The 14,389-nt window shown below is 40.7% G+C and overlaps 1 protein-coding gene across 2 annotated transcripts in view; it reads left to right on the top strand.

Moving 5' to 3' along the window:
- Positions 1-14,389, top strand: part of LOC128646015 (zinc finger protein 432) — an 80,283-nt gene that overhangs the window by 54,807 nt on the left and 11,087 nt on the right. For both annotated transcript variants that reach the window (XM_053699405.1, XM_053699406.1), the window contains exon 7: positions 3,852-3,956. In XM_053699405.1, coding sequence (XP_053555380.1) covers positions 3,852-3,956 — 105 coding nt within the window. The remainder of the gene's footprint in view (positions 1-3,851; positions 3,957-14,389) is intronic.

Genomic DNA, 14,389 nt, shown 5'->3' with positions numbered 1-14,389 from the left:
ATTTCTCCTGTCCAGATTGTCTACGGACCTGATAAGAAGAGAGGTGTTCTTACCTTGTGTAAGAGACCTCTCTTACCTGAGAATACTTGGTCCCGTTCCAATACAGGAACAGGGGCGGGGTTTTTATTCAACTCTGTTGGAAATTCCCAAAAAGGAGGGAATCCTCAGACCTATTTTAGACCTCAAAGGGAGTCTACTCAAATTTCTCGGAGTTCCATCCTTCAAGATGGATACTATTCAAACTATCCTTCCATTGATCCAGAAGGGTCAATTTATGATGACAGTGGACCTAAGGGATACATATCTTCATGTTCCTATCCACAGAGATCATCTCTAGTTCCTGTGGTTTGTTTTTCTGGACCAACACAACACAGAGTTTATTAATTCCGCAGACAAGGGTACCCTTCCTGGGAACTCTAATCGACTCCATATCCATAAGAATTTTTCTGACAGAGGTCAGAAAGTCAAAAATTTCTGTATACATGTCGAGCCCTTCAGTTCAATCCTCGGCCGTCAGTGGCTCAGTGCATGGGGATTATCGGATTCATGGTGGTGGCAATGGACATCATACAGTTTGCTCGGTTTCTTTTCAGGCCTCTGCAGCTAAGCATGCTCAGGCTGTGGAATGGAGATTATTCAGATTTGTCTTCTCGAAGAACCCTAGATCAGGATCAATGGTGGTTGTCTCTGGATCGTCTATCCCAGGGGACATGCTTTCGCAGACCCTCATGGGTGATTGTGACAACGGATGCCAACCTTTTAGGATGGGGAGCAGTCGGGGGCTTTTTAATGGCTCAGGGAATATGGACTCAGGCAGAGTCTCTCCTTCCCATCAACATTCTAGTGCTGAGGACGATCTTCAATGCGCTTCGGGCCTAGCTTCAGTGGCTTCGGCCCAATTCATCAGTTTCCAGTCGGACATCATAACGACGGTGGTTTACGTCATTAATCAGGGAGGAACAAGGGGTTCCTTAGCGATGTCCGACGTAGCCGAGATATTCCAGTGGGCGGAGGCCTATTCTTGCCATCTGTAGGCGATCCACATCCCAGGGGTGGACAACTGGGAGGCAGATTTTCTGTACAGGCATACTTTTCTTCCAGGAGGGTGGGAACTCCATCCGGAAATATTCTACGACCCGATCCTCAGATGGGGTCGGCCAGAGTTGAATCCCATGACATTTTGTCAGAATACCAAGCTTCCGAGATACAGGTCCAGGGACCCCCAGGCCGAGCTGATAGATGCCTTGGTAGTTCCTTGGTCCTTCAGCCTAACATATCTATTCCCCGTTTGCACTCCTTCTCCGGGTTATTGCTTGAATCTAACAGGAGAGGGCATCAGTGCTTCTCATTGCTTCTGCGTGGCCTTGCAGGATTTGGTATGCCGATCTGGTGGTCATGTCATCTCTGCCACCTTGGAAGTTTCCGTTGAGGAAGGACCTTCTCATTCAGGGTCCTTTCCTTCACTTGAATCAGGTTTCTCTACAGTTGACTGCTTGGAGATTGAACGCTTATTCTTTTCCGAGCGAGGTTTCTCTGATTCGGGCATAGATACCTTAATTCAGGCGCGTAAGCCGGTAACTCAGAAGATTTACCATAAAAATAAAATAGGGCATAAATATATTTATTGGTGCGAATCCATGGGCTACTCATGGAGTAGGGTTAGGATTCCCAGGATTTTGTCTTTTCTCCAAGAAGGATTGGAGAAGGGGTTATCAGCTAGTTCTTTAAAGGGACAGATATCTGCTTTATCTATTTTGTTACCTAACGTTTGTGAGATGTTCCAGATGTGCAATCTTTTTGTCAGGTTCTGACTAGAATCAGACCTGTGTTTAGACTGATTGCTCCTCCTTGGAGTTTGAATTTAGTTCTTAAGGTTCTTCAAGGGGTTCCGTTTGAACCTATGCATTCCATAGATATTAAGTTATTGTCTTGGAAAGTTTTATTTCTGGTTGCTATTTCTTCTGCCCAAAGAGTATCTGAGCTTTCGGCATTACAATATAATTTTCCTTACCTTATTTTTCACTCAGATAAGGTAGTGTTACGTACTAAACCTGGGTTTCTTCCTAAGGTTGTTTCAAACAAGATTATTAATCAGGAGATTGTTGTTCCTTCCTTGTGTCCTAATCCTCCTTCTCAGAAGGAACGTCTGTTACACAATTTAGACGTAGTTCGTGCTTTAAAGTTCTACTTACAAGCGACTAAGGATTTTCGACATTCGTCTTCTTTGTTTGTTATTTTTTCAGAGAAACGTAGGGGTCAGAAAGCTACGGCTACCTCTCTTTCTGTTTGGCTGAAGAGTATCATCCGTTTTGCATATGAGACTGCTGGTCAGCAGCCTCCTGATCGAATTACGGCTCATTGCTTCCTCATGGGCATTCAAAAATGATGCTTCTGTTGAACAGATTTGCAAGGCTGCAACTTGGTCATCTCTTCACACTTTTTCTAAATTTTATACTTTTGCCTCGGCTGAGGCTGCTTTTGGGAGAAAGGTTCTTCAAGCAGTGGTGCCTTCCGTTTAGGTTCCCTGTCTTGTCCCTCCCTTTTTCATCCGTGTACTATAGCTTTGGTATTGTATCCCACAAGTAAGGATGAAATCTGTGGACTTATTGTGTCTTTGAAAAGAAAAGAAAATTTATGCTTACCTGATAAATTTGTTTCTTTTTAGACACGATGAGTCCACGGCCCGCCTTGTTCTATTAGGACAGGTTATTACATTTTTGTTAAACTTCAGACACCTCTGCACCTTGGCTTTTCCTTTCTCTTCCTAACTTCAGTCGAATGACTGGAGTGGGAGGGAAGGGAGGAGCTATATATACAGCTCTGCTGTGGTGCTCTTTGCCTCCTCCTGCTGACCAGGAGGCGTAATCCCACAAGTAAGGATGAAATCCGTGGACTCATCGTGTCTAAAAAGAAACAAATTTATCAGGTAAGCATACATTTTCTTTTTGCATGAAAAGGATATTAAAACAGTTTACATTGATTTTGAAACTAAAATGAAGCTTCAAAGTATTTTATTAAAATCATAAAATCACTTCAATGGAGCTATTTCGGGTTCTTTCATAACTTGGGCATGAGAGAATCTAGCTTAAAGGGAAATTAAATAGCCCTTGCTTTTAAAGTGAATGTAAATTTTGATGCTAAAGTGCCCAGTTTTTAATTTTTTTTTAAAAACAGGGTCACTTTAATTCATCAAAATTTACATTTCACTCGTGTTGGGAAATAAAACTTACCTTTTAATCTTGACAGCCGCTCCAGCTTCCTCCGCCTGTCGCAAAGCCTCTTCCTGGGTCTAAAATGAGGAATCCGGCTTCCTCCAATCACGGCGTTGAATCAGACACCGATTCCCCCGGGGGGGGGGAAGCCGTGATTGGAGGATGACCTATCCATCATTTCTGACGACAGAAATGGCTTGCAACGACCGGGGGAAGCTGGAGTGGCTGTCAAGTTTTAAAGGTAAGTATTTTTTTCACAACGAGTGAAATGTAAATTTTGATGAATTAAAAGCATAAACCTAGGTTTTCAAAATGTTCCAAATTGCCTAAAGCAGCATTGCAGTTTACAGAATTTAGCTTTTTGGCCTCTCTAGGGAGCGTGGTTCAAGCAATAATTTTTCACAAAAGCAAGAGCTGTTTAATGTCTCTTTAAACAAAGTCACAAATAAACTGAGGCACGAATATAGGGAAACAATGCAAGTCTGTTGGAGTTGTAAATTAATTAGTACTGTTTAACAAGCGTCTGTTACATTAGTATGATAATAGCATATAGTCTTGTTTCCAAACCTTATTTACATACAAGAATTTATAAACTAAATACCACTTAGAAAACCGTTGTTCTTATCTATTTTCGTACAGGTGAAAACCATGATGAAATTGTATTAAAAAGTGAAGAAATAAAGCTGTGTGTAAGGAGTCCGTCAGAAGCTCTGGAGCAGGAAATCTGTGACAATATCAGCACAGGTAAATACACATGTAACCTGCAATGGACTAACCTTGGTTACACTCCAGGTTTATTTTTGCTATCCGATAAAAGGTGTTTAAAGGTAATTCATACATCATCCTATGTACTGTAGTGCACTGGGAGACAGTGTTGCCGCATTCCAGTGCTCATAGAAAATACAGCAGAGACGTATCACATCTGTGCCACCCTCATAAATGGAGCACAGTGTAATGTTATCACAGTTTTGAAAAACTAAACCTTAGAAGTACTGTAATATCACAAACTGACCATCCAGAGGATTGGGGGTGTCATCTGGAATAGCAAAATCAGCCTTTTTTTTTTTTTTTTAAGTTTTCAAAAAGCTTTATTGAATCTGTCATTAATACAAATGAAAAAAGCGAGTAAATATAAATTAACAATGTGAGGGCACAGACTGTCCTCAAAACAGTATAATCTTACATAGTTAAAATAGATAAAACTCTGTTCTAAACGATACCAAAAACTCAGTAGTCAGTCATAAACCATGATGGTACCTTATATCTTGTATGAATGAGACTCCAAGGTCTCTCAGCTCAGGAATAGAGGGGAAAGGTAATGAATCTAGAAGTAAGGTAGGGGGGTGGAAAGAGAGGAGGAGGGGAGGGATGTAGTTAGTCATGGGCGGGCGTGGCGTGTAAGCCATCCAATATCATGTATACTAAGCCAAAGGTAAGGCCTTATGTCACCAGTGGGAAGCTAACTGGGGGACAAGATATTAGGTTTCCAGGTTGTGTCATATAAATCTTTCCAGTCAGCCCATGTAAGCTCAAAAAGGTCGGAATTGCCTAATTTATAAAAAATGTCTTTTTCCATGGTATATAGGTAGGCCATATAAGAGCATACTCTTGTCCAGCTAGACGGGGACTAGGGGATTTGGGAAGAACCCTAAAGCATCTTATCCATAAGGCGAATTTTGGGGCATTCCCACTAGATGTGTAGAGAGTCCCCTCTCTGACCACATCCTCTCCAACAGTAAGGGGACGTACTAGTAAATATTTTAGCCAACCTGGTAGGTACATAGTACCAATGAGCCAACAATTTATAATAAGTCTCAAATAAGGTTGTGCAATGTATGGCCTTTTTGGTATGCTCAAGAGTGTCTCCCCAAACCTCTTCTGTAAATGATTTATCAAGTAGGGATTCCCACTTTGAAAGATGGGGAGTTATTTCTGAATTTAGGTTAGGGTCTAAGAGAGTATAGTGTCTGGAGAGAAGTCGACATAGCCTGTTTCCCTGACTCCATGTGGTCTCCCAAGGGGTTAATGGGCGGGCTAACTGATGCTTGAAGCCCCAACTGGTCAGGAAGCTTTTGATTCTGTGGTGTTCGAATTTTAGAATATGGGATAAGGCCACATCCGCCCCTAACTGAGAGACGGTTCTGAATCCACTTTCCGGTGGTGGAAGCCAGAGGTCTGAGACTACATGAACTCCAAATTAAGCCCATTTCAGTGGATGGGTATCCTGTAAGCCTGCTAGTAGGCCAGGCATAGAGGTAATGGGAGATGGGTGAGGGGCAATATGTCTAGAATGGCGGATTTTGTCCCAGAAGTGCAGGCATTCCCGAATAATAGGGTTTGTCAAGGTTAGATCTCTGCGGCAATGTGTGGGCATCCAGATCAGATCTCATAAAGTTAGGTTGTAGGGCAGCGAGGCCTGTTCAATGGAGCGCCATTTGCAGGTAGACTGTCTGACTCCCCATTGTGAGATATGGGTGAGCATCGCCCCCTCATAGTATCTTACTATCGAGGGAGAGCCTAGTCCCCCGTTTATCCTGGGCAATTGCAGAACTTTCTGCGTCACTCTTGGAGGTTTGCCCTGCCAAATATGCTTAGTGAATTCACTTTGAAACTGTAAGAGGATTTGTCTAGGGACTCTGATTGGAAGGCAGCAAAACAAATATGTGAGTCGGGGTAGAAAAGACATCTTTAGAGCTGCGATCCTCCCCATCCACGAGACTTGTGAGAGATTCCAACTCTTACTAAGGGAGCGAAGCTCCGATAGCAAAGGGAGGTAATTATCCCTGATAATCCGGGGGAGATCATTGGAGAGTCTGACTCCTAGATGTAACACCAACGTTTCCGACCACCGGAAAATCAGCCTTTTTATGTTGTCATGGCACTGGCATCCTTTAGTAAATACTGCTTTGTCCAAATTTAGTAGGGAAGGCTATAGTTGTGCTCCGAAAAACATTTTGTATAATTTAAGATCATCATAGAGTTCAAAGATTGGTCTATAAATTGCATAATCTGACATTTTTTTTATCCTGTTTTTTATATAGTTATAACAGTGGATTTTAGAATTCCCTCCTAGGAGGAAGGTTAGTTTAAAGCATTATAGAAGTTGCATGGGAAGCCAACTGAGATGCTTTGCTAAATTTTCGGGGGGAAAAATCACTGTAAATTTCCTTTTTCAAACACTGACACATGGAAACGTGGGATTAATGCTTAAAGGAACTCTTTCATGATTTAGATAGAACATGCCGTTTTAAACAACTTATCAAATTTGCTTCATTCTCTTGATATCCTTTGCTGAAGGATCAGCAATCTTTTCTCAAGATTTTGTCAGCCACTTCAACTACAAAATTGATTCCATCAGAATCATCTCTCAACATACTACCAGTCTCCAACCCCCTCAACAGCTCAAAAGCATCCAAAACCCACAAATTCAGCTCTTTTACCCTGTTACTGAGTAAGAAGTTTCTGTCCTTATATCATCCTTTCACCTCACTACCTATCCCCTTGATCCAATTCCTTTACAGCTACTCCCCTCCAGTGTTCCCTCTAAGGCCAGTTTTGTGTGTGACCCAGCAGTGAAACAGTTAATAAGAGAACCATTTTTTTTTTTTTCTTCTATTTTTCTATTTTTCTGTTCTAGTTTTTTGGCTTATAATAAAAATATGCCATAAGTGTTAAATGCAGAACTCGCTACGTTTACTTTATAAGTTTTAAGGTTAAGAGAAAGTGGAGAAAAAATGTTTATTCAGACAACGCATTTTTGCATAAGGTTGCTCTCTTTATTATGAATTTTTTCTTTAATTGTGATACTAAAAAAGTATATAGAGAGAATACCACTCTATTGATTAGTGTATGTATATATATATATATATATATATATATATATATATAAATTACGTTGATTTTATGTCATATATGACATTTCATCCTCAATCAATGTAAAATATATAAAAAGATACATACCGAATGGTGATCATAAAGAATCTGAAAGTCCACCCCAATAAACTACAAACTTTCCTTTCTTGTAGCTGTTTAAGAGACACTGCAGAACTGGCAGCAGACAATACTGACAATACTAAGACAAGTAAACAAAAAAGACAGAAGCATGAGGGAGATCTAAGTGCAGTATAAATTAAAGGGACAGGCTACACCTTAGTAATCTTAAAGTCTTACCTTAAATTAGGCTAAAAATAGCCTCCTGCACCCTTTTCTATATCATGCAGCAGGAACGTTAAAAAAATAAATTCTGCTTCAGAATCTGTTGGCGCTCTACAAATAGCCGAAAGATAAAAAAGAATATTGTATTTGGCCACTTTGAAATGGCTGTCAAACTCCACCCACTGATGACGTCATGATCCATGCTGTATCTGGGTAGTGAGGTTTTTGTGATTGGACGCCATATGCCGCTCGGATTATGACATCATCAGTGGGCAGACAGTGGCGGCCATTTCAAAGTGGCCTGAAACTTTTTTTAAAGAACTTATTAACTGTTCCTGCTGCATGATATAAAAAGGGGTGCAGGAGGCTATTTGCAGCTTAATCTAAGGTAAGACTTTAAGATGACTAAGGTGTAAACTGTCCTTTTAAACACACTTTAATCATACAATAAAAATACATTCACACTCTTGAACCTCATTAAGCATATGAGGTATTTCAAAGGCAACAAGTCACAGCCAATCATCTAAATACTGTGTATACCGAACCGCAGCCCTTCGCAAATCAAATGAGAGGAAAAGCTCTCTAGGCGGCATCCGAAGATGATCCTGATCACAGCAGGTAATCTCTCAGTGCTGTATTTCTACTGTGAAGTCTTGCAGCATTGGTAGTGTGCTGGAGGGGAGTGTTCCTTGGGGTATATGAAGTTTTCTCTTGTTAAGTGTATCCAGTCCACGGATCATCCATTACTTATGGAATATATTCTCCTTCCCAACAGGAAGCTGCAAGAGTCCACCCACAGCAAAGCTGCTATATAGCTCCTCCCCTAACTGCCATATTTAGTCATTCTCTTGCAAGCCTCAACATAGATAGGAGGTCGTGAGAGTCTGTGGTGCTTTCTACTTAGTTTATTCTTCAATCAAAAGTTTGTTATTTTTAAATGGCACCGGAGTGTGCTGTTTATCTCAGGCAGTATTTGGAAGAAGAATCTGCCTGCGTTTTTCTATGATCTTAGCAGGCGTAACTAAGATTCATTTGCTGTTCTCACACATTCTGAGGAGGGAGGTACTTCAGAGGGGGAATGGCGTGCAGGTTTTCCTGCAGATAAGGTATGTGCAGTAAAATATTTTTCTAGGAATGGAATTGACTAAGAAAATACTGCTGATACCGAAGTAATGTAAGTAAAGCCTTAAATGCAGCGATAGCGACTGGTATCAGGCTTATTAATAGAGATACATACTCTTGTAAAAATGTGTTTTAAAACGTTTGCTGGCATGTTTAATCGTTTTTTAACATATGTTTGGTGATAAAACTTATTGGGGCCTAAGTTTTTTCCACATGGCTGGCTTAAATTTTGCATAGAAACAGTTAACTGAAGCTTCCCACTGTTGGCTGTGGCAGTTTGTTGTGTCTGTTTTTAAAAACGTCTATGTCATTTTTATTTTTTTTTAATCTGTTTTTTGCATTAAGGGGTTAATCATCCATTTGCAAGTGGGTGCAATGCTCTGTTACCTTATTACATGTACTGTAAAAATTTCGTTTGTTTTACTGCCTTTTTTCACTGTTTTTCAAATTTTGACAAAATTTGTTTCTCTTAAAGGCACAGTAACGTTTTATATATTTGCTTGTTAACTTGATTTAAAGTGTTTTCCAAGCTCACTAGTCTCATTATTAGTCTGTTCTAACATGTCTGACATAGAGGAAGCTCTGTGTTCATTATGTTTTAAAGCCATGGTGGAACCCCATCTTAGAATGTGTACCAGATGTACTGATTTCATGTTAAACAATAAAGATCATTTTTTGTCTTTAAAAACATTATCACCAGAGGATTCTGTCGTGGGGGTAGTTATGCCGACTAACTCTCCCCACGTGTCAGACCTTTTGACTCCCGCTTTAGGGACTCACGCTCAAATGGCGCCAAGTACATCAAGGGCACCCATAGCGTTTCTTTTACCAGGGGATTCTGTCGAGGGGAAAGTTATGCCGACTAACTCTCCCCACGTGTCAGACCCTTCGACTCCCGCTTCAGGGACTCACGCTCAAATGGCGCCAAGTACATCAAGGGCGCCCATAGCGTTTATTTTACAAGACATGGCAAAGGTGGTGAATAATATTCTGGCAGCAGTATTAGTCAGACTACCTGAAATTAAAGGAAAGCAGTTAGCTCTGGGGGTAGATACAGAGCATACAGACGCTTTAAGAACCATGTATGATACTACCTCACAATATGCTTAGTCTGTGGGTGATTTTTTTTTTTTTTTAAATTTTCAAAAGAGCTTTATTTTGATAAACAATGCATACACGGCATAAAATAATTGTGCACATAGTACATCGAAACTGTTACAGTAAAATGCTTTGTCACAATAGTCCGTTGTACAAACTGTATAAAGGTGTGAGGGATGCTTATAAATATTCATTTCAACATTTGAAGACACCTTTCAAGTTTAGTGTATGTCCCAATTGATCCCAAGTTTCTTACTATGTAGACCACTCTTGGGTCTGTAACAGATACTCATGTGAACAATATTGGGAATATATGGTAATGGGGGGGAGAACTAGGGGTAAGGGAAACAAACAATTTAAATATACAATTTTTAGGATAAAAATCTGTGAGAAACAGAGAGTGATCATCCATCTGGGGTCAAGTAAACATACACAGCGTGAACTGGATATACATAGCGTGCAGCAAGAGCATTACATTAGCGGTTGTAAACATAAGACATTTAATGTATCCCGCAAGTCGCAGTTTATGCATATCAGGTTACTCTCTTCACTACAGTGTATTTCTCAGGAAACCCAAATTACAGTTATACAGACCTCGCATGGGCCTATGATCATATTCATATATAAATCATATAAGGTGCATATGTGTACAAAGTTTGACTCAATAGGGGGATCAGAGGAAGAGAGAGAAGAGCGAGGGGTCTAATAGGTCCAATTAAAGTGGTTCACTCCCAACTTCGGCTGAGACTGATCGCCCCCAGCCTATATTTGACTGTAAGACTGAGCAACTGAAAGATGGCAGTTAGTGTTTAATGTGAACTAGTTTGAGGGTATACACACAGAGCACAAGTCACAATACTGGGTATACTAGAGGGTATATTATTCTATTTAGGGCTATAAAACAGGGCAGTGGTAAGCATCCTCAGGGTATTTACGCTGCCATCAACATAGTTCATCTAACTACATGTTAATATCACTGTCAGGCTGTTAGGCAAATACTTACATATAGGTATTTAAGTCTATGGGGCCCTTATCTGCACCAATCTTAAGCGTGTTAAAACAAGCCAATATACCAAGCTGATAATGTTTTTAAACCAACATTACTGTGCATTGTATAAAGCTTGCAAAGACGTTGTTTACAATCATAACAGACATACAAACAGAGTTAAACTAAGAACAGTGTTGAACTTTGAACTCATCTCTTAAATTAACATATGTAGCCTTTAACAACATATTTTGATCACCTCGCCAAAAAAATTATTCTGACCGGTGGTTGCCCTAATCAGCCACTGTGCCAGGTGGCCGAGGCACATTCACCTACAGTTACAGTTAACCCCCTGTGTCCAGCTGGCCATAATAGACGATAGTGGTATGTGCATACATGGGGCAATTGCCAAGCCAGCACGGCCAGAGTACAGAAATATATTTCCTGATAGTGTTTTGTGTGGCTTTTAAAGTTGAAGGACCTGCAAAACTGAGTAATGTCTCTGGTACCTTAATTATTGTTCCGGATGCCTCAGGAGAGTAAGCCGACATATAGCCGTGATCTATCAGGGATGATGGTATGTCTCTTGGTGATCCAATCCTGGGTGCTGCCTCCGAAATCCCCACATTGGTGAGACCTGACACGGTCTTTGCTTTATGTTGAGACCGCAGTGCTGTGCCCTTTTTTGCTGATATCTGCGTTGCGGCACTGACGATCCAACTTTGAGGTTCCTGAGGATCTGTAATCTTTAGGGGTATTTCCAGATGGTGAGGCACCTCCTCGTGTTGCGCTTTGTAATTCTTACTTGGAGTGGAGGTCTGCCTGTGTAGGAGCTGCGTTGTAATCCTGAGTGCTCCGCGAGGTGAGTCTGCTATCTGTGCGTGCCCCGCTCCAGAAGACTCATGTGTAGCAGTAGAAGGGTCAGCTGTGATAGAGCCTTTCTGAGTATTCCCCGGTAAGGGAGCACTAGTCGATATCTTGCTCTCCTGTTCAGCCTCCAGGTGCTGCATTAAGAATTCATATGGAGCCCTCTCTATCAGTTTTAACATGCGCGCTGTAAATCTTGCCATAAGGTCCTCATGGCGTAGCTGATTGTGCACCTCCGCCATTTTGGATATCCTCTGCTTGTTGTATAAACAAGATTTCACTTTTTCCCAGCTGATAAAGGTGCTAAATTTCAGCCCTCTGTTCCGTTAGAGCTGTATGTTGGTGAAGAATTGGTAAGTCGGAGTTATCCGACAGCACCAATGACCCGTTTCTTCCCGGGGGGGGTGGATACCTATCAATGGGCCGCTGCCCTAGGCCATAAGATTCCGAGCTGAGTCACCAAAGTCATGTACACAGCAAGAGGGGCACATCTGCCCAAGTCGTGATTTCTTTATGATAGGTAGTTGTACTCTTGCTGTTTGAACACAATAATCAGCGGATTAGTGTTGATTCTGCTGGAGCCCTCAGAAGTTGCGTCCTATCCAGGACACTGCACGGACACGCCCCCCGGGTGATTTTTTTTTTGACTCAGGGAAGATGATTTAACCTGATTCTGATATTTCTACATTTAAAATTTATGCTTGAGAACCTCCACTTGTTGCTCAGGGAGGCTTTGGCTGCTCTGAATGAATGTGTACAATCGCAGGGCCAGAGAAATTGTGTAGACTGGATAAATAATATGCAGTGCCGGTGTGTACTGATGTTTTTCCAATACCTAAAGAGGTTTACTAAAAATGTTTTAATAAGGAATGGGATAGACCAGGTGTGCCGTTCTCTTCCCCTCCTATTTTTTAGAAGAATGTTTTCTAATAGTTACCACCACACGGGACTTCTGGCAGACAGTTCCTAAGGTGGAGAGAAGAGTTTCTACTCTAGCTAAGCGTACCACTACCTCTGACGAGGACAGTTGTGCTTTTTAGATCCAATGGATAAAAAATGTTTATTCAACAGGGTTTTATCCTGCAGCCCCTTGCATACATTGCTTCTGTCACTGCTGCGGCGTTCTGGGTTGAGTCTCTTGATGAGGCTTTACAGTTAAGCGACTCCATTGGATGAATATATTTGACAAGCTTATGCTAGCCAATTCCTTTGTTTTCTGATGCCTTGTTCATTTGACTAGACTAACGGCTAAGAATTCTGTTTTTTACTATACTGGCGCGCAGAGCGCTATGGCTTATATCATGGTCAGCTGTCGTGACTTTAATAAATAAGCTACTTAACTTCCCTTCAAGGGGCAGACCCTATTCGGGCCTGGTTTGAAGGAGATTATTGCTTATATCACTGGAGGAAAAGGTCATGCCCTTCCTCAGGATAGGTCTAAATCAAGGGCAAATTAAAAAAAAAAAAAAAAAGTCTAATTTTCGTACCTTTTAAAAAACTTCAGGGCAGGTGTGGCATCCTCTTCCTCTAAGGCAAAACAAGAGGGAATTTTTGCTCAGTCCAAGGCGGTCTGGAGACAATCGGACCTGGAACAAAGATAAGCAGGCCAAGGAGCCTGCTGCTGCCTCTAAGGCAGTATGAAGGAACGGACCCCTATCCGGTAACGGATCCTATAGGGGGCAGACTTTCATTCTTTGCCCAGGCGTGGGCAAGAGATGCCCAGGATCCCTAGGCATTGGAATTTATTTATTTTTTATTTATTTTTTTAAAGTAATTTTCTTTTATTGAGAATAATTCACAAAATAAGACAGGAAAAAAAAAAAAAAAAAGACAAAAACAAATCTCAAATAAAATATGCCACGCAGGGCAAGATGACAGGTTTGATCAAGATACAAATATATGTACATTAAATACAAAAGAGGAAAAAAAGAGTTAGTGTCATACACATAATATTGACAGACATTGACCGTTTATATTATTATAATAATGAGCTAAACTTAGTAGCCTATGTCTTTCGGTCGTCTTTAAATAAAAACTACGCTTAATATTTGCAAAGATGAAAGATGACTGAACATAGAATCATAACTCAAATAGCGTAGACTAACTCGGACAAAATAACCATTGGGGCACAATTGAGGTTTATAATACATAAATATCATCTTAGCTTAATAAACTTAAGCCGTAAGTACCCAAAAAATAGATAACTTAACAGTCTAGGGTTCATCATTTTAACTTGATGAATCTAAAAGAAAGAAAAATAGTTTTTTACCTCTTACTTAGTTCAGATTCCCTATCAGACAAATGAGAAAAAAAAGAGAAAGAAGAAAAAAAAAAAAAAAAAAAGAGAAAAAAGAAAGAGAAAAAGTAAATTAAGTTCCTCCTCTACCCCCCGCCCCCCCCCCACCCCTCCCCCCCCCCCGCCCCCCCCCCCCTCAGCCAACGCCGAAGCTATCATTGTGAATGATCATTACCTTGGTTCATAGCACTCCTATTCCCTGTAACAGGAAATCCATGAAGCCGGAAATTCACCATGCAATACAAGATCTGCAAAACTATCTGAGCTTAAAAATGGGGACAAGATACGTTTTTGGATGGGTAGGGTATAGGACTTAATTATGGGTAGCCAGTCCAAAATGAACTTTTTTATTTTTTTTTCATTAGAAGATTTAAGGTGAAAAGATTCAAAGATTATTTGATTCTGTATCTCTTGCGTAACCATGGCAAAGGAGGGTACATACTTTGATTTCCAGTTTTTTGTGATGAGATGTCTAATAGACATGATAATGGATACTAAGGTTTTTGATCTCAGAGGAGAATCAGTGACATGGATATTTAGAAAGATGATATTTTCTGAGTTAAATGAGACTACGGCGGCATAGTGTATTTTTAACCAGAAGGAGAGTTTGTTCCACAATTGTTTTAATTTTGGACAATAGTAAAACATGTGTAG

This window comes from Bombina bombina, chromosome 1 (assembly GCF_027579735.1).
Source record: "Bombina bombina isolate aBomBom1 chromosome 1, aBomBom1.pri, whole genome shotgun sequence".
NCBI classification, from domain to species: Eukaryota; Metazoa; Chordata; class Amphibia; order Anura; family Bombinatoridae; genus Bombina; species Bombina bombina.
The sequence above is the reverse complement of the archived record's forward strand: the minus strand, read 5'-3'. Positions and strand labels throughout refer to the sequence as shown.